At 38.0% G+C, this 20,658-nt stretch overlaps 1 protein-coding gene across 4 annotated transcripts in view; it reads left to right on the top strand.

Annotated features, from left to right (window-relative positions):
• The window catches only part of Dgk (diacyl glycerol kinase 1), a 193,722-nt gene that overhangs the window by 162,150 nt on the left and 10,914 nt on the right, over window positions 1–20,658 (top strand). For all 4 annotated transcript variants that reach the window (XM_090158525.1, XM_090158524.1, XM_090158522.1 and 1 more), the window contains exons 15-19: window positions 11,004–11,200; window positions 12,848–12,922; window positions 13,028–13,113; window positions 13,433–13,522; window positions 19,945–20,108. In XM_090158525.1, coding sequence (XP_090014651.1) covers window positions 11,004–11,200; window positions 12,848–12,922; window positions 13,028–13,113; window positions 13,433–13,522; window positions 19,945–20,108 — 612 coding nt within the window. The remainder of the gene's footprint in view (window positions 1–11,003; window positions 11,201–12,847; window positions 12,923–13,027; window positions 13,114–13,432; window positions 13,523–19,944; window positions 20,109–20,658) is intronic.

Here is a 20,658-nt window from a genome sequence, read left to right as displayed (position 1 = left end):
GAAATTGCCCGTAAACGGCTCGGGGCAGTATAAAAGTGTTCGCCTATATTCAGACGGGATTTGTTTATCTACTTGGTCTATTTTAACTAATTAGCGCGTGGCTAATTAACCCTTCGAAGCGATAAATGCCCCACCCATTCCTTTGTTGTTGTTTTGACTCGCCCCTATTACCATTTATCCAATGTATATTTGTCCAAAAAATATAATTATAATAAATTACGCGTATACAGTCTGTCTCTATCGTGGAGGGGGGGTTGACCCGGGGCCCCCTTTGGACTTTGTACTCCCCCATCGCCTGCCCCCTCTCCCTAAACGATGTCAACCCGACGTTTCCTTCTGGATAACGAAACAAAAGCCCGTAATTTAAGCGTCCCGCAAAAATGTTATCACTGCATTACACTAATGCGCTGCGGCGAAGCGAATACGTCGCCCCTGCCCCCCCCCCCCCCTATCTATCTCTCTCTCTCTCTCCCTCTCCATCTCTTCTGGAACGAATTTTCGTGTTCCCTTCGCTATCGACCTCTCTGTAATACTCCCTCGAGGGTTGACCAGAGCGCGTCCCCGCCACCACCATCGGATAGTCACACGTGGCAGCGCCCTCTGGATTTGTAGTTTCTCTATTTTTATAATTTTACTCGTTAATCGGCTCAACTATGCGTTAATTTTAACTCCCTGCCGAAGATTCCGTTGGGATTTGATACGAACCTAAATGTGGCCTTTACCCGAGGCAGTGGTGCATTGCGTGTAGAACACTTCTACAGGCGCCAGTAGGCCAAAAATAGATCAACATTTAGCGCGGTTTTTGAATGGAAGTAATCCTTGGTGACTTAACAGCAGGCTTTTATCTGAACGAAATATATTTTTTAAATTAAGTTTGGCCCATCGAACAAGTTGTTTCTCTTTATCTTAAAATCTAATTTTAGAAATACACGAATGATTGAATTTTTTCTGTTAAATTGTTAACAATTCCGATCCCCTCGCGCTTCTTGTCTCGGTAGAGTTACCCCATTAGCTAACAGATCTCTCGAGCTTTGTCGAGTTGTCAGGTAAAACAGCGGTTGCTAGGAAACATTAATTAGGGCACGTATCGAGGGCTGACGACGAGTTTTGTAACGTTCGGAAGAGTGTCAGGCAAGCCTATGGGATATACCTAGTACCTACACCCACCGCTAGAGGGAGGAAAGCGACTTATAAATCTTTCGAACTCGCGATAATTAACTTCCTTTTCCGACAATTTGTCATTGGCAATTTTTCCGCGCCAGCTTCGGGGAAGGGTTGCCAGTCATTTTCTCCACCGCCTTCCCAACGCCTCCGTATAGTTTCACATTCTAATTTTACCTAATACCGTAGTCCCGTATCGCGGTCGTACAAACTGTACCTCCGTGATTCATTTAGTTTAAGTATCGGGTAAGGTAACTTCGCGACTTTTAGATTGGCTTAGCCGTCGCCATCTAGCGTAAACCGTGCTAAACAAACGGAAAGGGAACACTCTTCTAGTATAGGCTGGCTGGGCTCTTCGTGTGTTTTTGCAAGGACGGAGCTGGTTGTACGTCAACATTATTAAGAGGATGATTGGAATTTAAGAGGGGAGCGCCCGCTTGTCTCGATTAGCCCAGATTTTGGCCCCTAATTAGAAGACCTCGTTTTCTTAGGCTGTGATTTTTCATTCAATCCAATCTCGATGGTAGCCCGCTAGACGGCGCATCCAAAGGCATCGGCCCAAACTTTTTACCGCTATTCACTTGATTATAGAGGACGCAAAATGTCATTTTTATTAAGTTAGGAAAGTTACGATGCTATTGTGTTTCTGAGCCCTCTGACCAGGTGGGCAAGTGGACAAATCCCACGGGCCCACGACCAAATTTAGTTACTTAACACAATCTTTACCTATACACCTTTGTCAATGGAGGTGATCATAGAGGTCACGATTTGAGATCTATTTTTAAAAACCCGAAGTCTCACCAGATGGCGACAATGTTCAGTCTTATATTTTAAATCATCTAAAACCGCGAAAAATATTAATATTTTTGTACTTCTTTTTCTGCCCAATTTATTCCGAGTTGAGCTTTTATATATAGTTTTAACATAAAACATTAAAATAGTATTAGAAGTGTTTTAAAATACCGTTAGAAGTGTTTTAAAATACCGTTAGAAGTGTTTTAAAATACCGTTAGAAGCGTTTTAAAATAGTGTTAGAAGTGCTTTAAAATAGTGTTAGAGGCGTTTTAGAAAAGTGTTAGAAGCGTTTTAAAATAGTGTTAGAAAGGTTATAAGGGCAAAACTATTCGCTCGCTTTGGGACGAAAAGAATACACCTTTTTCCCCAAACTACCAACTTCTTCCATACAATAACAGCCAAACTGTATTTTGAAGTTGCTCGCTATTTCCTAAAAATTACTCCAAAACTAGCGAATAGTTTTCGCCTTTAAAAAAGTGTTAGAAGTGTTTTTCAAATAGTGTTAGAAATAGAAATTAGCGCCATCTAGTTTAAAAAAGGCATTAAAATCGAACCTTTAGAGTCTTCGCTATAAATGTTTGTTTCACTGTAAGCCATTTTTGAACGGTTTATAGTGGTTTATGTACTATTTGACGTAGACTTCGTAATTATAATAATAATTATGATTAAATATTTAATCTACCTAAACTTTATACACCGTAAAGTTTGTAAAAATATATTAGACATACAATCAACTGTGCATTCCTGTCAGAGCAGACGAAATTTTTAAATTTAGCAGACAACAGTTACGAGAATCCCGAGTTAATTAAAATTTATGCAATTAGTCTTTCGGGTGGTACCTCGTGTTCGGCTGTCACTCGCCTGTCTCCGTGACTGGCTGCGATCGGCGTATTGCTACAACTTCATTTAATTTTAATCGTGATTTAATCATTTGGAGTGTCCAACGGAAAATATTTATATCCAACTTAACTCGTAATGCCATCTAAAAGGCAGTTGATACATTTAGGTGGCGCCATCATTTGTCCGTTAATGAAAACTTTTAAGGTGCCTTACAAATATTCACAATAATTCGCAAAAATATTTTAACTAAATAAAAATTTAATAAGAATGTTTATTAGTAATAATTATCAAAATATTTTAAAAAAATTAGCTAAATTCTAATTTCCGACGAAATTTCAAAGCTTATATAAACTGACAACAGATGTCGCAACATTCGACTTATTAAAAATTATACGCATTTCTACAAAGATAAATTTTCGATGGCAGAATATAATAACATTACCAGGCCGGTTGGAGTTTAAATGTTTAATCAGGCAAGCAGACGAATTTAATATCCACTAGTTCTAAATGTGGATTCCACGTACGGATGCCGAAATGCAAGCCTAAACCCTCTAGTGTAGTATCTTGATAGATATCGTTTACGGAAGATCGTACAAACTAGTGCACTTAGGCTAGGCGCCCACTGGCTCTCCGTTTCGTATCCGTCCTGCCTTCCACAAGGCATTGTCTCCGTTACGAAGCAGAGGCTTGTGGAAGCTAGTACGTAGACGTTACGAAGAGCAGTGAGCGCTTGGCCTAAGTCTGATTGGCTGAGATTCCCAAAGCTTACGAAACGGGGATTAAATAACTGCAGTATATTTGCGTCGCTATCCAAGTCCTAGACTGTCGAATTTAACACGTTCACTGTCTCGGGACCGGGGCTTGGACTGGAGGGAAAAAGAGTGTGGGAACTTGGGAAGTCTGTCAGGCTCAAGTTCCGCTCAACGTTACCCAGAATCCTTTGCTCCTTAAGCGTCGCCCTCAATCGGGTTTTTATGGAGACAAAATTTTAAACATTCGGTCGTTTTGGAGCTTGGAGAAGTTTAGAATGGATCGATTCTTTTATTATTTCCGTTTGTATTAGTTTTTTTATAATGGATTGTTTTAGTTTAAAATATTTTGGATATCACATGATCATCATATAGTTTAGGAAAAAAAGATAAAATACAACGAAATTCTAAGAGTGCACAAGATAAATTTATTTAAAATTAAAATAGCCCGACTAGTTTCGGACAGCGTATCTTGTGCACTCTTAGAATTTCGTTGCATATTATCATTTCTTTCTATACTATTGTGCAAGTCGCTAGACAATTAATTAAAAACATATAGTTAATTTTCAAAAATTATTAAAAAAATGAAGGTAAATCTTGTTACATTAATCTGATATTGTATCTAAAACCAAGGCCTAACAAATTATTTTTCTCTTTTATAAATTAAAATTATTAATAGAAGGTGACAATGTTGAAATAAAATCTGTAACAAATAAGGAAATCATCAAACACAACGGTTCCCATTGCTAACAAATATTTAAAGGGTGTCTTGGAAATAACCATTGAGTTGGGAATATTAATCTAGAGATCCAATCAAATCTGTTCCCGCGAAACAAGTTTTTGAAAATTACGAATGTGTCGTCTCCTCTAAAATGACGAGAAAACGTTATCATTTGACCCGTGGCGCCATCCATTATTTTTGAAAAAAAAAATATTTTTGCCGGAAAACGCGTCTTATTTGAACGAACCATTGAGAGATAGACGGCGCCACGGGTAGGGTGATAAAGTTTTCTCGTCATTTGGGAGCAGACAACAGTATTCTTATTTTTTAAAAACTTGTTTCGCGAAATACTGAAATCCGACGTTTTGATTGGACCTCTAGATTCATATTCCCAACTCAATGGAAATAACTCGCTTTTTCTTCGCTAGAGTTCAGGTAAAACGTTGGCCCCTACCAAAGACGCAGTGCATGCCGGGAGGGCTTAAACAGCGTTGATGGGGGAAGAAACTCAATGCTGCAGATATGGGCATTTCATCTCCAGTGAAATGTCTCTACTCCAAGGCAGCATGACGTAGATAATGCGTCACCCGTGCTTTTGGAAAAAATAAAAATACCAGCATGGCGGCCATAGCCAAAGGTACGGCGTGACGTCATGCTGCCAAGTTCCTAAAACAGAAAACATATTTTCAATAGGGAACTAACACTCCGTAGCTTTAGCTGTGGCCGCCATGTTGGGTAGAATTTTTTTCAATAAGAAAAAGCATGGGTGACGTCGTGTGACGTAGAACAAAAACAAATTAAAATATGACAAAGAACACACTTTACATTACGTTTATCAGCAGAGATTACTGTTATAGATAAATATTATGACCACATTTTATTTTTTATAGTAAATAGTTTTTCGATTAAATAAATTAAAAGTAAAATATGAAAATTTACACACCATCTTAACGTTTATCAACATACACAGTAGGATATGTAGTATTTTTTAAAGAATTACCAGGAATATTTTTCAATGCAGCTACGATAGAGGGCGATACTTTACGGAATATTTTTGGTATATTACGGAAAAGCATATAAGGGGTTGCCTTTGGGGCCGCCACTCGCTATAAGCTTGACCGTTTGGTGAACGGTACTATTCAAAGTACAACGATTTACGAGTTAGTCTCTCTGAAAAATGTATCTTCACGGGTAAATGCATTTTTAGACAGTTTTTAGAAGAAGAACGGTAAAACAGAGAAGTGATGTTGTGTGAACGAAATGTGATGTATTATGGCCCGTCACAAACACGTTTTCGAAAGTACTTAAGGTGGTCCGCCGCAACTTGTCCGTTCCATAAATCTTGCACCCACTTATTCTTTGGACACTGATTTTGAATACTAATGTTCTTTTAGTTTTTGTTCCCTCGTGTTTTATGGGTCAGCGTGCCCCGGGCTTTCAATTTTGGGACCCCTTATTTCATCGCTTTAACTATGTTCCGCTTTGTGAAATATTACGGGTTATACAACTCGTTCGTGTCTGTCAAATGGGAATTTATTGAGGTTGAGTTTGTGAAAAGAAATTAACAATTTTCTAACCTTTCTTTTTTATTTACGAAGTAACCCATAGTTTTTTTTTACAATAAGAAATATTTTAATCATCCGTTCTAAAGAAAATTATAATTTCGTTATAGCGCGATTGTACCGTGTGACATCTGTAAAAACTAGAGTTGTAAGTCCGAAAACGTTTCCGCCGAAAATGACCGAGGCCTTTTTTCAGGAAAATTTTCCGTGTTTTTCCGAAAAATAAAAGAAGTTTTCTATCCATGATTAGTCTAATATTGTTTGCAAATTTAAATAAAGCGGCATTTTCGCCTCATTTTTTCGAATTTAAAAGTAAAACTAAACCTCTTGACTACCTTTAAACTGATTAACAATGTAACACTATTAATGTTTTGTAGTATGCTTACTGTTATTAGACATTTTACATCGATATAAAGTAAAAAAAAAATTAAAAATCCTTAAAAAGTAATTTATGATTAAATTTGGATTTTTCGGAAAAATTTCCGGAAAATATTTCCGCATTTTATTTTTCCGGAAAATGAACAACACTAGTAAAAACTAAGTTAAAAGGAACCACCTATGGACTGCATTGTAAAGGATTATATAATTAGCGAATAAGTAGATTAGTCCATACTGAAAATGGATAATAAAGCTAAACCGAGGGGTCGGACATTTACCAAAATCCCGTACACTTTGTCTAAAATCGCAAAATCTTTTAACTCTCACTATGGTAAGTTAACATTGAAATCCCAAAATCATTTCAAAAAGTATTGATAAAATCGCCAAAATCTCTACGAAATCCCGAAATTCCGTACAAAATAATGGCAAGTGTCCGACCCCTCGAGCTAAACCCTAAACAAATAAGTAAGTTTTTAAATTTCTTCAAATTTGTTTGGGGTTAAGCTTTATTATCCCTTTTCATAATGTTTTAATCTACTTATTCGCTAATTATATAATCTAGTAAAAACTAAACTCGAAATCCCGAAAGTATGGAAAGAGAAGAAACTGAACGAAGGCGTATATTCGGGCCTTTCAAAGAATGAAGCTATACTAAAACTCCTTCTGCCTAAAAGAGATTCTCTTACTATACTCTAAAAGATATTACCCGGCTCGCCAAATAAAATTTCTTTCTCGGTCAAGGAGCCTTCCATTTGGAGAGTTTTATCATTTTTAAAGTGTCAGGAATCCTTCTTAGAGAACGCGAGAGGGGAAAGAAAAAGGCGTAATCTTCTCTTCTTCACACATGACGCCCTCAATAAATAGCCAAAATACGTCGTTTTTAGCGTTAAGAGTAATTGCCCCAGGTTTTCGCCATGGTTCTAATGCCCAAACGTACCCTTCACTCGCGCGAGTGCCCATTGATGGCCGTAAGCTTTTTTTATTCCAAGGCCCATCGATGTCTTGATGGGTATACGTTTCTATCATGCAAATGGTCAACGTGTATATCTTGCAAATGGCCAACGTTTATATCATGCAATGCAAATGTACATCGATGGCCGTAAGGTTCTTTATTTAAAGGCCCATCGATGTCTTGATGAGTATACGTTTCTATCATGCAAATGGCCATCGATGGCCGTAAGGTTCTTTATTCGAAGGCCTATCGATACCTTAAAGGGCATAAGTATATATCGATCGTACAAATGGTCATCGATGGCTGTAGGGTTCTTTATTCAAAGTTCCATTGATGTCTTGATGGGTATACGTTTCTTTCATGCAATTGGCCATAGATGACTGTAAGGTTCTTTATTAAAAAGCCTATCGATGCCTTGATGGATATACGTTTTTATTATGCAAATGCCGACCTATGATCACCAGATTATTCTACGCAACTTTCCATCGATGGCCGTAAGACTAATTCCAGCAATTGACCTTCAATGTTGGTAAGATTCTGAAACTGACCTTTGACGGACATTAGCTACTTTAGCGCAAATGCAAATACCAATCGATGGACATTAGTTACTTTAGCGCAAATTCAAATACCAATCGATGGACATTAGTTACTTTAGCGCAAATGCAAATACCAATCGAGCGACATTAGCTACTTTCTTGCAAATGCAAATGTTCATATCAGGGAAATTCCAATTGTTTTGTAAAAAATCAGGAAATCATGAAAATTTATGAGGGTTCCGAAAGTGGTCCTAAATCGTACAAATTATACCCCAGTAAGTTTTTCTCATTAAAGATTTGACTTTATTACTTCTATCATATAAGAAACTAATTTATTTTAAATTTCAATCATGAAATGAGTAACCATATACCTCTTCAAGATAAGATTGGTGAAGTTAGCAATGGCATAAGATCATTAAAATCGGGGAAATGTGTATTTATTTATTTATTCATAAATAGAGTACATAATGGCACCTTCTAAATAAAACCAAAAATACATCATAAATAAATTATTATTTAAAAAAAATATATACATTGATAAGAAACATGAGGAATTAGTTAATTATAATTAACCCAATCTACGAGTTTGACACGAAAAGAGCCCTTTGATTGACTGTTGAGGATATCTTGTGGCAGTTAATATAGTTCTTTTTAAAAAATAACCTTGGCCATCTTGTTGAAATGTTGCCTCCCCGCTTCAGCTGTGGATCCGTTTTCTCTCCCACTAAAGAGTTTATGAACTCATTCTTAGGCATTGGCTGAACTATTCCAGGGCAGCATTTCAACAAGCTGGGCAAGCGTAAAGACATTTTATAAAATCAACTATTCCAGTCGCTAAGAGCCCGAAATGTGAGGTGATTTAAGCCATGTTCACACTTACTACTAAAATCGCTTCGTTTAGACATGGGCCAAATAATGATAAATCCAGGACATGACTCTATGCGAAAAACCCGTCCAACAGCGCTAACACCCGATCACTATTGCCCCCTATTGGGAAAAACGCGCGATCGCGAAACTACGTCATTTTGGGGGCAAATGTTTTAGGGACTGTTTTCAAAAATAATACACGTGGTCGTCGTAGTAAATATCCTGGAATATTTATTCACAGTTATCATATATAGTGTGGTTATTAAAGTAAGTACTTATTTTTATACGTACTAAGTTCATAATTAGTATAATATATATAATTATATAATATTAAACATATACTTTCCTAGAATCGTTAAAATGTATCAAAAAATGAGGGGCGAAATATGGCAGGATTTTCGAATTACAACCGCCACTTATTTCCGAATTCCGACTCAGTCATCACTAGATGGCGTTCGGGAAACCGGAAACTTGCTTGATTTTTCCCCCAATTTTTTATTATTTTTCCTCCTTTTCCCCCCTACTAAAATGGCCGCCTGTGTCTTTTAGTGGACGGTCGATTTAGTACGCGTGAAGGTACCAGAGTCATGTCCTGGATTTATCATTATTTGGCCCATGGTTTAGATAACTAGTTTTCAAAACCAGCGTGAGAAATCGCTTCGTGTTGGTTCGGGAAGCAACTCGTCGAAGTCGGTTCGCTTAGAATCGCTTTCAAAACGACCAGGCGGGGAAGTCAAATTGCTCGTATTTTCCAAAATAATGGGGATAAAATTCTAAATAATGTCAAATAATATTACTGTATGTATAGTAAACACGTTTAACTAATTGTTTTGGGATACATTTTGGTATTTTCGAAATTCTGGTCATACTTTGAAATGACGTTAAGCCTTGGCTATAAGCGAACCGGGGTGAAACGATTTCGCACGTGTGAACTAAGATCAGGGCCGTCTTAAGGCACGGGCTAAATGGGCTACAGCCCAGGGCCCCCAGCCAGTTTAGGGGCCCCGGAAAGGCCAGTCATACAGCCTCTATTCTAGGGATAAATATTTAGTTGGTTAAATATTATTTAAGCTCATTTAATATTATGTATCTTTTAGTTACGTCTAAAGTAATTTGACTCATTGCCACATCGCGTATCATACGGTACCAACAATTTCTAAAATCTAACAGTGACTTCATGTCAGTAAAAATCTTATTTCCAGTAAACCTATGTTATACTTTTGAAATTAAAAGTTTTGGTTTGATATATTCAGGGTGGAAGCGGTTATACTTTTGAAATTAAAAGTTTTGGTTTGATATATTCAGGGTGGAAGCGGTTATACTTTTGAAATTAAAAGTTTTGGTTTGATATATTCAGGGTGGAAGCGGTTATACTTTTGAAATTAAAAGTTTTGGTTTGATATATTCAGGGTGGAAGCGGTTATACTTTTGAAATTAAAAGTTTTGGTTTGATATATACAGGATGGAAGCGGTTATACTTTTGAAATTAAAAGTTTTGGTTTGATATATATACAGGGTGGAAGCGGTTATACTTTTGAAATTAAAAGTTTTGGTTTGATATATACAGGGTGGAAGCGGTTATACTTTTGAAATTAAAAGTTTTGGTTTGTTATATACAGGGTGGAAGCGTCAGCCGTGGTCCAGCCTCGGTACTTCTCCTAGTACACCAGAGTGCTGCGGGTGGAACACTTTTACAAATACATATACTTATGTATATATAAATAATATAGCCCAGAACCCCAAAAGGTCTTAAGACGCACCTGACTAAGAATTACCGTCGGTGGTCAAAACGGGCATTCAAACCGACCTAAACTGGGTTTTAAAGGGGAACGGTCAAGCTTTAACCAGTTAGATAGCCTTATAGCCCATTAAAAACTAAAATTTATGGAGAAAACCGCATAAAAAAATATTGAGTGTTTAATTTTTAATAAAATAAAGAAATTTCGGGAAATCGAAAAGCGCGCGTCCGCCGCGACACCTGGTGAGAAGTCGGTGAGACAGAAAAACAACGCAAAAGCGCGCGCTGCTGAAGACGCAAAAAAAAATTGTTTCGCAGCGCGTTCCAGTTATAAGAGACTTAAGCCTAAATTGCGCGATTTTAAAAGTTGGGATAGTTCGCAAATCGCTCATACGGGGTTAGGGGCGCTGGCGGCAGTCCCTAAGATGGCGGCGAAAATTCAAACCCAAACACCTGGCGTTATTTTTCGTTTCAACTTTTTGGGCCAAAAGCTATTTTTTCAAGACAAAAAAGGTACGTGTTAGTATATTGAACGTCTTGTTAATCTTTTGATACGGAAATAAGGCCATATTTGGAAAAGCTTGGCCGTTCCCCTTTAAGCTCTAGTGTGACCGTGGCTTTTGTCGCGCGGCGGAAATCGGTTTCGCAATAGTTGTACGAATCCTGTATCTATATGATAACATTTGTGTATTCTTTCTTTGAAGGAGCGGCAACGGAGCGTGAGCGGAAGCTGTCCGAAGAAAAGTCTCTCTCGGACGGACTCGAGTATGATTGGCGGAGGAGGCGGGGAATCGAATCAGTCGTCAGTGTCGGCCATGTCATTCCAGATAACCCCGTTGACCGGGACTCACCCTTTGCTGGTTCTCATTAATCCCAAGAGCGGCGGACGACAAGGTCTCAGGTACGCCATCCCAACAACCCGCAACCCTGTATCTCTTTCTAAGGAAATGCCGAGCATTCCAGTCATTTCCCATCTGACAATCACCAGTAGTAGATTCGCCAACACCGACGCCCAATCCCTGAATGTCTTCATCTACAAAAAGGCCCCACAAATAAATAACAACGACTGTATCTAACCTAGGATTCCGTTTTATTCTTGGTTTCGGAACGATTTAAACACTATTTCGTTCATTCAGGGTCGCCGAAAGCAGGCCCGGGCCCCAGAAATATTTTAATTTCGGGCCCCAATAGAGCCGTAGCTAATTTCGTTCATTTCGGTTTCAACGAAAGCGAGCCCGGGCCCCATAAATAAGTTAATTTCGGGCCCCAATAGAGCCGTAACTAATTTCGTTCATTCAGGGTCGCCGAAAGCGGGCCCGGGCCCCAGAAATAGGTTAATTTTGGGCCCCAATAGAGCCGTAGCTAATTTCGTTCATTTCGGTTTCAACGAAAGCGAGCCCGGGCCCCATAAATAAGTTAATTTCGGGCCCCAATAGAGCCGTAACTAATTTCGTTCATTCAGGGTCGCCGAAAGCGGGCCCGGGCCCCAGAAATAGGTTAATTTCGGGCCCCAATAGAGCCGTAACTAATTTCGTTCATTCAGGGTCGCCGAAAGCGGGCCCGGGCCCCAGAAATAGGTTAATTTCGGGCCCCAACAGAGCCGTAACTAATTTCGTTCATTTCAGTTTCACCGAAAGCGGGCCCGGGCTACACAAATATGTTAATTTCGGGCCCCAATAGAGCCGTAACTAGAGCTCGGCGGAACAGATAAATTCACCGCAAAAATTTCGCTAGGGGAATTTTTTTTTCTTGTGATGACGTCACTCCGTTACTAGCTCTCAGTAAAATATTCCCCAAAGTGACAAACTTATTGTAACTTATTATGGACTTATGGTAACGCTTAACACGTAATATATATATTATAAACTTCAGCTATCAGTAACACCATAAGTGTATAATATTGTTACGTAAGTTTGTCACTTTGGGGAATATTTTTCGGAGTGACGTCATCACAAGAAGAAAATCTCCCCCTAAGGCTACGTGTGACGCATTAGCAAGCAGACGCAAAACGGCGACGAAGCCCGTAATGCAGTCTGTCTTGTGAATAGCTCTCAGTAAAACCTTTGCATGTGAAGTAACAGTACGTGGTTTCTTTTCGCTTGTTCCGGCTTTTCGGAGTAGGGTAAGAAGAGTAAGGCCATGATGTCATTTTACTCAGATCCTGTGGTGGCGAATAATTTGAGTCGGAGTAAAAACGTTTTTTCAAAATGGCTGCCTGTGGCCTTACAGCAGATGAATTCTGGCTAGCAGACCATAAAATTAGATTTACCCCCTTTTCAGAAGGAGTAAAAAGAGTAGCCCTATTACTCCGGAACATGCAAATAGTTTATGGGGTTGAGTAATTCTGATCCCCGGAACGGGCGAATAAAACGTTTTATGGTAAAAAGAGTACACTTTTAGTCCGAGAACAGGCGAAAAGAAACCACCTACCCTGTATTATAAACTTCAACTATCATTAATTATTTCACCTACTTGCCACACTATTGCGAATAGTTTTCGGTGTTCTTACAAAATCTCTATTTCTCTCTTTTCTTCAATAAAATGGCAGAATTTTAAGAAAGTTCCAATTTGTGTTGAATCCCCGCCAAGTTTACAATTTATCGAAGAGCGGTCCGATGCAAGGGTACGTGTCTAAGAAATCAGTTTTCTTTCCAATTACAATTCGAAAAATATGTTTTTAAACGATTTTGCCAGTTTTGAAAAAATAAAACCGTTTTTCTTTTTTCAGTTTACAATTTTATAAAGACGTACCCAATTTCAAAGTATTGTGTTGCGGAGGGGACGGGACCGTCGGGTGGGTCTTGGACACAATAGGTACGACCACTTCTCTCCCCCAAATACTTTCCCTCAAGGACCACCCCGAACGAAAATCTATTAACTCCTCCTCTTGCTTTTTTCGGAGGCTAGTAAAATTTGAATACCGGTGTGGTCCTTTAAAGGTCCACAGAACAGTTTGAAATATTTCGGACAAATTTCCCGTAGCTCCTCCCCATTCTGTCACTTGACTCACTGTTCAAAAAATGTAATTATGTAGACACACCCTCAAGATTTAAACGATTCTGTGGCACTTTTATTCAAAACACGGCTATGAAAAGAGTGCAAAAAAATCATTTTATTTTCTCTCTTTGAATAGATAAATTAAATTTCGCCAATCCCCCGCCTGTCGGAATACTGCCTTTGGGGACTGGAAACGACTTGGCCAGATGTCTCAGATGGGGACCAGGTAAGACATCCTCTCCATTTTACCTTGAATAGTGTCACGTAATCGAAGATATTCATTGTAGAGTGCTTATGTACGTTAGTGTGTGGGTGATCGGGTTTTTCACGTTCCGTCCGTAGTTTTGGGACTCGCAAACTTGGCGTTCCCTCAGTATTGTTATTTTCTCAAACTGAGACCACTCTGTTGGCTTGGCGTTCAATCAGTATTGTTGTTTTCGCAAACTGAGACCGCTCTGTTGGCTTGGCGTTCGCTCATTATTGTTAGTTTCGAAAACTGAGACCACTCTGTTGGCTTGGCGTTCAATCAGTATTGTTGTTTTCGCAAACTGAGACCGCTCTGTTGGCTTGGCGTTCGCTCATTATTGTTAGTTTCGAAAACTGAGACCACTCTGTTGGCTTGGCGTTCAATCAGTATTGTTGTTTTCGCAAACTGAGACCGCTCTGTTGGCTTGGCGTTCCCTCAGTATTGTTGTTTTCGCAAACTGAGACCGCTCTGTTGGCTTGGCGTTCGCTCATTATTGTTAGTTTCGAAAACTGAGACCACTCTGTTGGCTTGGCGTTCAATCAGTATTGTTGTTTTCGCAAACTGAGACCGCTCTGTTGGCTTGGCGTTCCCTCAGTATTGTTGTTTTCGCAAACTGAGACTGCTCTGTTGGCTTGGCGTTCCCTCAGTATTGTTGTTTTCGCAAACTGAGACCGCTCTGTTGGCTTGGCGTTCCCTCAGTATTGTTAGTTTCGCAAACTGAGACCGCTCTGTTGGCTTGACGTTCCCTCAGTATTGTTTTTTCGCAAACTGAGACTGCTCTGTTGGTTTGGCATTCCCTCAGTATTGTTGTTTTCGCAAACTGAAACCGCTCTGTTGGCTTGGCGTTCCCTCAGTATTGTTGTTTTCGCAAACTGAAACCGCTCTGTTGGCTTGGCGTTCCCTCAGTATTGTTGGTTTCGCAAACTGAGACCACTCTTTCTAGCTGAGAACAGTGCCTTGAATCTTTAGATTGGAAATTAGGAAGATATTAAATGATAAATTAGATCGTTCCAGATAACAGTGAGATATTTATTAAGACGAGGAGATAATTACGAGAGATCAGATTATCAGATCAGTTTATATGGGTCAAAAGGCAAAGCAGAAAGCCCAAAAATAGTCTGAATTCATTGTAAATCGATGAAGTTCTGTTCGTAATTTTAATTACTTTTTATTTTTATTTGTTTTCTCGGTTTTTACTGACCGAGAAGAGTATTTCACCTGATCTAACTAACTGATTATCTTCCGTTATCTCAAAATTACGAGATAAATAACCTGATCACTAACAAGGAGACTAGACGAGGTGTTTATCACCGACTTTGTTGAAACTCGGGGGTTAGGTATACCTTATGGTATTATGAAAATTGCCAAAGGGAAAAGTTGCAATGGGCTTTAGTTTTCCCATGGCAACCGAAAATGTTTTTGATATCTCAAAACAAAAACTCCATTTAAAAAAGCATGGGATTTTCTCGGTTTCACAGGGTACTTACCGACTTAAAAAAATTGAAAAAATTAAATTTTCAAAACATACCCAAAAAGATGAAAATTGATGATTTTGGCTAAAATTGATCAATTTTGGTTAAATTTTAACAAAATTTGGATAACCGAGAAAATCGCATGCTTTTTGAAATGGAGAGGTCAAAAACATTTTCGGTTGCCATAGGAAAACGAAAGCCCATTGCAACTTTTCCCTTTGGCAAATTTTCATACTACCATAAGGTCTACCGAACCCCCGAGTTTCAACAAAATCGGTGATAACCACCTCGGGTAGTCTCCTTGTAAGTAGCATTAGTAGCGAAAAACTACAAATTTTAAAGTAACCGTTGGAATCTTAATATTTCAAACATTCTATTTATCAACCTTCCAAATTATTAATTATAATCATGAAAATAAAAGTTATCAGTTAATTTCGTCGATCACCCGTAAAATTATCGGGCTCACGGGCTGCAAAGCAGCCAATTGGGTTTATTTCCAAGAAAATTGGCTGTAAATAAAAGGTTTGGCTGTTGATAGGAAATAAGCTTTCGTGTTTTTATTGGGGCTTTTTGTACTGAAAATACCGCCAAGAGCCAAAAACCATTGAAATTACTTTTCGTGTCGAAAACAGCTGTATTTTACCCATACGAGCAATAAAAACCATTTCCAATTTTCGCCGTTAATTATTTTGGCTTGTTTTTGGAAAAAAACGTTATTTTTGTGGATTTAAAAAAAAAGGGATTGGCAGCTGTTGGACTTTTTCAGAATTATTTTGGCGGGTAGGTACATTTGTTCGAATTTCAATCGTCCGAACGGTGGAACAAATGTTCGAATTTCATTCGTCCGAACCGCCGAAATAACAAATGTTTCATTCGTCCGAATCGGTAGCATCACTTGTCCGAATTCTGTCGCTAAATTAGTATTTCTTATTGCTGTTTTTTTTGGTCCGGATTTTTTTTTAGTGCAAGAATTAAAAATAAAAACTACATTGTAAATATCGTTGTTTGTTAGTAAGTGGGAATTGCGTTGAATGTTGTGGATATTTTAGGTTAGGTTAGGTTCACGTTAATGTTACTATTTTCTTATATTAACATTATTTAAAAAAACAACCAATCCTAATGTTCGTAAAAACGGACAAACGATTATTCGAACAAATGAAATTCGCCAGGAAAGTTAGCATAAATTGAACGACTAAATCACCAACAAAAGTTGTGATAAATTTTTCGGGCAAATGAAATACGTTTTCGGACATACGATCCTGTTTTCCGGCATTCGGACAAATGATCATTCGGACATTTGTACCACCGTTCGTACGAATGAAATTCGAACAAATGTACCAAAATCATTTTGGCGGGTTTTTGGTTGATAATCTGGCTTTTGGCACCGGGTGAAAACTCGAAACAACTTCTTCCGCGTTGAGTTTGCAAGTTATCTCCCCACTGGTTAAAGGGATTTTCCCCCGAGTTCTTCGGTTTCCCCTTCCATAAAAACTTGTTGAGATTAATGGTAATAGTGAGTGTAGAGAGCTGTTGGCTCGCGTGGCATGAAGGGCTAGCCACCACCATCCTACGCGTTGTAACCCGGCCACCTGAACTAATGGCTTTAAAAGTCGCTCGATGACTTTGGCCTAAGGTGGTGCCAAGGGCAGTAGCCTAGCTGATTATTATTATTATTTTAAGTTACCAAACGCAATTGTAGGTGGCGTTAAGATCGTAACAGTTTCCTTTTTGAATCACCAAATTTTGGGATGGTTAACAAACGCTCAGAGGAACTAAGGTAAAATATGTTTCTGTAAACCTTCGCTAGCGTAAGTTTGTTCCATGATTATATGGCATATAATTATGAACTTATGGTCCTACAAAGGCCCCATGTTTTGTTCGTTCCACAGGCAGAATCTCAACGCTCGCCTGTAAAACTTTCGGAATAGCTGAAAAATTAATTTTCATTCTCGTTGTAAATTTTGTAAACCAAAGACTGTCGACTAAATGTCTAATTTTATAAGCAAAAGTTAAAAAATAAATAGTGATATAGAGAATTTCCCCTAGAGCATTTTATTATATCTGTTGATTTATGAAATAGCGCGCTTTCTATCCATTAAAAGTGATTGGATTTTGATCGGAGGCTTCGCGTCAGACGTCTCCGAATGAGATAGAAATAATTCCTTCGGGAGAAATTCGTTATTTCTCGTAGATCCTAACGGCGGAGTTAAGCCTTTGCGCGGAAATATTCGTTACTAGGGCTGCGCAAGTAGTGGTTTTAGCAAGGATACTGTATCCTTGGTTTTAAGGAGTACCAATTTTTTTTATCATCGAGTATTCGAGTCGAGTAATATTGAAGTCGAGTCGAGTAATCGTGTACTTAATTAAGGGGAAACTTTCTCTTATTCTAGTCGAGTAATTAAAAAAAAATCCTCGAGTAATATTTTTAATGAGTCGGGTTATCGAGTACTTGATTAGGAGCGGTTTTATTCAAATAATTATGAAATTAAATTTAAAAAGAGTATAAAATAACTTTCAATGCTGAAAAATATTCCTTTAATTTAAATGAACCACAGTTTCCACAATTTTGTAGGTACCGTTTATGGCCCCCCAAAAAGTTGTAAAAACCCCTCTTTGAATTTTGAAGCAACGCGGATGGAAAAAAAAAATACTCGACGATTTAAGAGAGCAGCTTATTCGAGTAGTCTGGTACCCGAATATGCAATTTTTTGGCACTCGGTAATCGACGAGTATTCTCCAATTACTTATTCGAGTTCGAGTAATCGACCTCAAAAAAGGCCGAATACTCGATGATGTTCGAGTACTCGCACAGCCCTACTTAATTAGCACCCATAACTGTTTCTTTCATTATAATTTAACAGCTAAGTTTCGATTGAACAAACCTTCGTTACGTTTATCAACATTCCACTGTAAGAGATTAACTATTTTTTTAAAGAATTATCAGGAATATAACTTAGTAATTGCGATAACTTTTTCGTCGATTATATTAAAATATTTCAAATTCAAATTCCAATTTAAATTTATTTCTTAATTATGATGTTACATTTTTTAGTGTTAAGGGCCAAGTCGTTTATCGACTTATAGCCCTAGCTTTTAAATTTATATTTCAATAGGATTAACAAAAAACAATTACTTATTATTGTATAATATTAAAATTAGATAAACAAAACAAAAATAATATAAAGCAGAAAATATATCAAGAGGAGCTGAGTTCGATCCCAGCTTGTGGCACTGAGTGAAAACTCGGAACTACTCCTTCTGCGTTGAGTTTGCACTGGTTAAAGGGGTTTTCCCCCGAGTTCTTCGACTTACTCGTACCTTGGTACGCGAAAGTATAGTTAATATATTTTTAACGTTGGTAAAACGTGGTTAGTTTATTTGGAATGGCTTTTTTCGCCGACAATCATCTATATTAAATTATTCCTCCCTAAAAGTGTGCCACTAAAATTGAGATATGCCAACTAGACCGTCTCATCTATCCATTTATTTTCGATCACTGGTCCAAATTTGATTAAACTATATCTCAAAAATGTAATATAACAAATAAATTTAATAACAATATTTTATTACTTGTGTAGGTTAACGGTAATAGTTAGTGTAGGGAGCAGTTGACTCGCGTGGCATGCAGGGCTTGCCACCACCCTCCTACACATTGTAACCCGGCCACTTGTTTAAAGGCATTATAAGTCGCTAGATGACTTGGGCCTAAGGTGGTGCCTTGGGTATTAGCCTAGCTGATTATTATTATTATTAATATTATTAAAAAACAATATTATTAAAACATATTATTTTCTATAAATTCCAATTTTAAAACCTTTTTAACTGCGGGAAGAGTTTTGCATTCTCGGATTTTTTCATATAGTGAGTTATATAATTTTACACCGTAATAAAAAATATAACAATTTTTTTTGGTTGTCTTACATTTGGGTAAAATTAAAATATTATTTTGAACCCTTTTTTGAAGTACTTGTAATTGGTTTAAATTATGTTTAGACGTATTTCCCCACGCTATAGTTCCATAAGTTAAATGAGAATAGAATAAGCTATAATAGAGTTCAAATAATATTTGCCTCGGAAAAAAATGTGCGTATTCCGATCTAGCCTTTCATCAAACCACACACCCAAATATTTGTAACTACTGACTCTATTAATTTCAACTCCTAAAATATGAATTTTACAAATGGCCGTATCAATAATTTTTCCGGGGCTGGTAAACAGAATATATTCCGTTTTTGTTTTAATTAGCTTAAGCCCATTTTCTATAAGCCAAGAGTTTATTTTACCTAGAATTAAGTTGGCATTTTTAAAGAGAGTTTTATCGCGGAGGTATTTCGCACTATTGCCACGATAGAGGGCGATACTTAACGGTGTTTTTATTGGTGTAATACGTAAAAGCATTCAACAGGTTTTCTTTGAAGCTAGCACTTGATTTAATCTTAGACCAAGAAACACAGGGACGTCTCGCTCATAGCATACCCAACGCTTTATTTTTCGGCGGGGCTTCGTTGCGGCTGCGGGGGGTTAGGTGATACAGATAGTCAATAGGCGCCATAAAAATCACGTTTTTAAAGAACTTGAAAAAAAATAATCAGCTAAGAGTTACATATTTTAAATTATTTAATATTTTTTTAATATTTTAGGGACACAAATATTAAAAAACATACCAGAAATTTCGTTTTTTTTTGGAGCCACGCTGTTCCAGGCCACGTGCTGACAGATTGAAGGGCTGTGCACGTGACTCAAATAGCCAATAAAAATTGACTCACCTTCGCTACTAGCGACATCGCGACGTCCCCGTGTTTCTTGGTCTAAGCTTTAATGTTTAAAATCTCTGATAAACGTAATATCAATCAAAGTAGATTTTAAAACCAAGAACGTAATTTTATTTTTCGAGGAGTCGTAAAGGTCTTTTTCTCTGTCCGATCGCAGGTTACGAGAACGAGCATTTGGACAAAATCTTGGACAAGACGGAGAAGTCGGTGGCGTCCCTGATGGACAGGTGGAAGATCGAGATCAGCTCTTCGGGGAACCCGGACGAGAAAGGAGACCCCATCCCTTGTAACATATTCAACAACTATTTCTCCATCGGAGTGGTCAGTGTCCTAACGCACCCCGATGCGCGTTGCGCTTGCGAGAAGACCCTTTCACGGGGTAACGCCATTAGAGCCTGATTTGTAAGTCTTAAAGGCCTTATAAATCTCATTGACACGAAACAATTATACGCCGCCAGCGAAATTGGCGCTGCGTGTAACTGACAGGTAAACCCAGCGAGGAATCTCCTTAACACTAAGGCTTAGGTAAAATTAAACCCATTACATCATGAAAAGGGACTTACTTCGGTGAAATATTGACAAGTTATTCAATTAAATTGACTATTATAAACACTAGCTTTGTTTCCGAAGGTATACCTATTTAGAAATTTAAAATTACTAGTATAAAAGTAACCTGATAGCAAAAGTGACATAATTACCAAAAGTATGACAATCCCTGTACTTTCGTATGCTAAATGTTTAATGAATGCTCGACTCGAGATCGACCACATAAAAGACTATTTATTTTAGTCTCTGGTATTATATCGTAGGTAGATGGCGATAGCGTCTCCACAGAACGACGAAAAATCAAAAAATACAGTAGCTTTGATCA

Source organism: Leiobunum rupestre, chromosome 9 (assembly GCF_980474605.1).
Source record: "Leiobunum rupestre chromosome 9, qqLeiRupe1.1.hap1, whole genome shotgun sequence".
In the NCBI taxonomy this organism is placed as follows: Eukaryota; Metazoa; Arthropoda; class Arachnida; order Opiliones; family Sclerosomatidae; genus Leiobunum; species Leiobunum rupestre.
The sequence above is the reverse complement of the archived record's forward strand: the minus strand, read 5'-3'. Positions and strand labels throughout refer to the sequence as shown.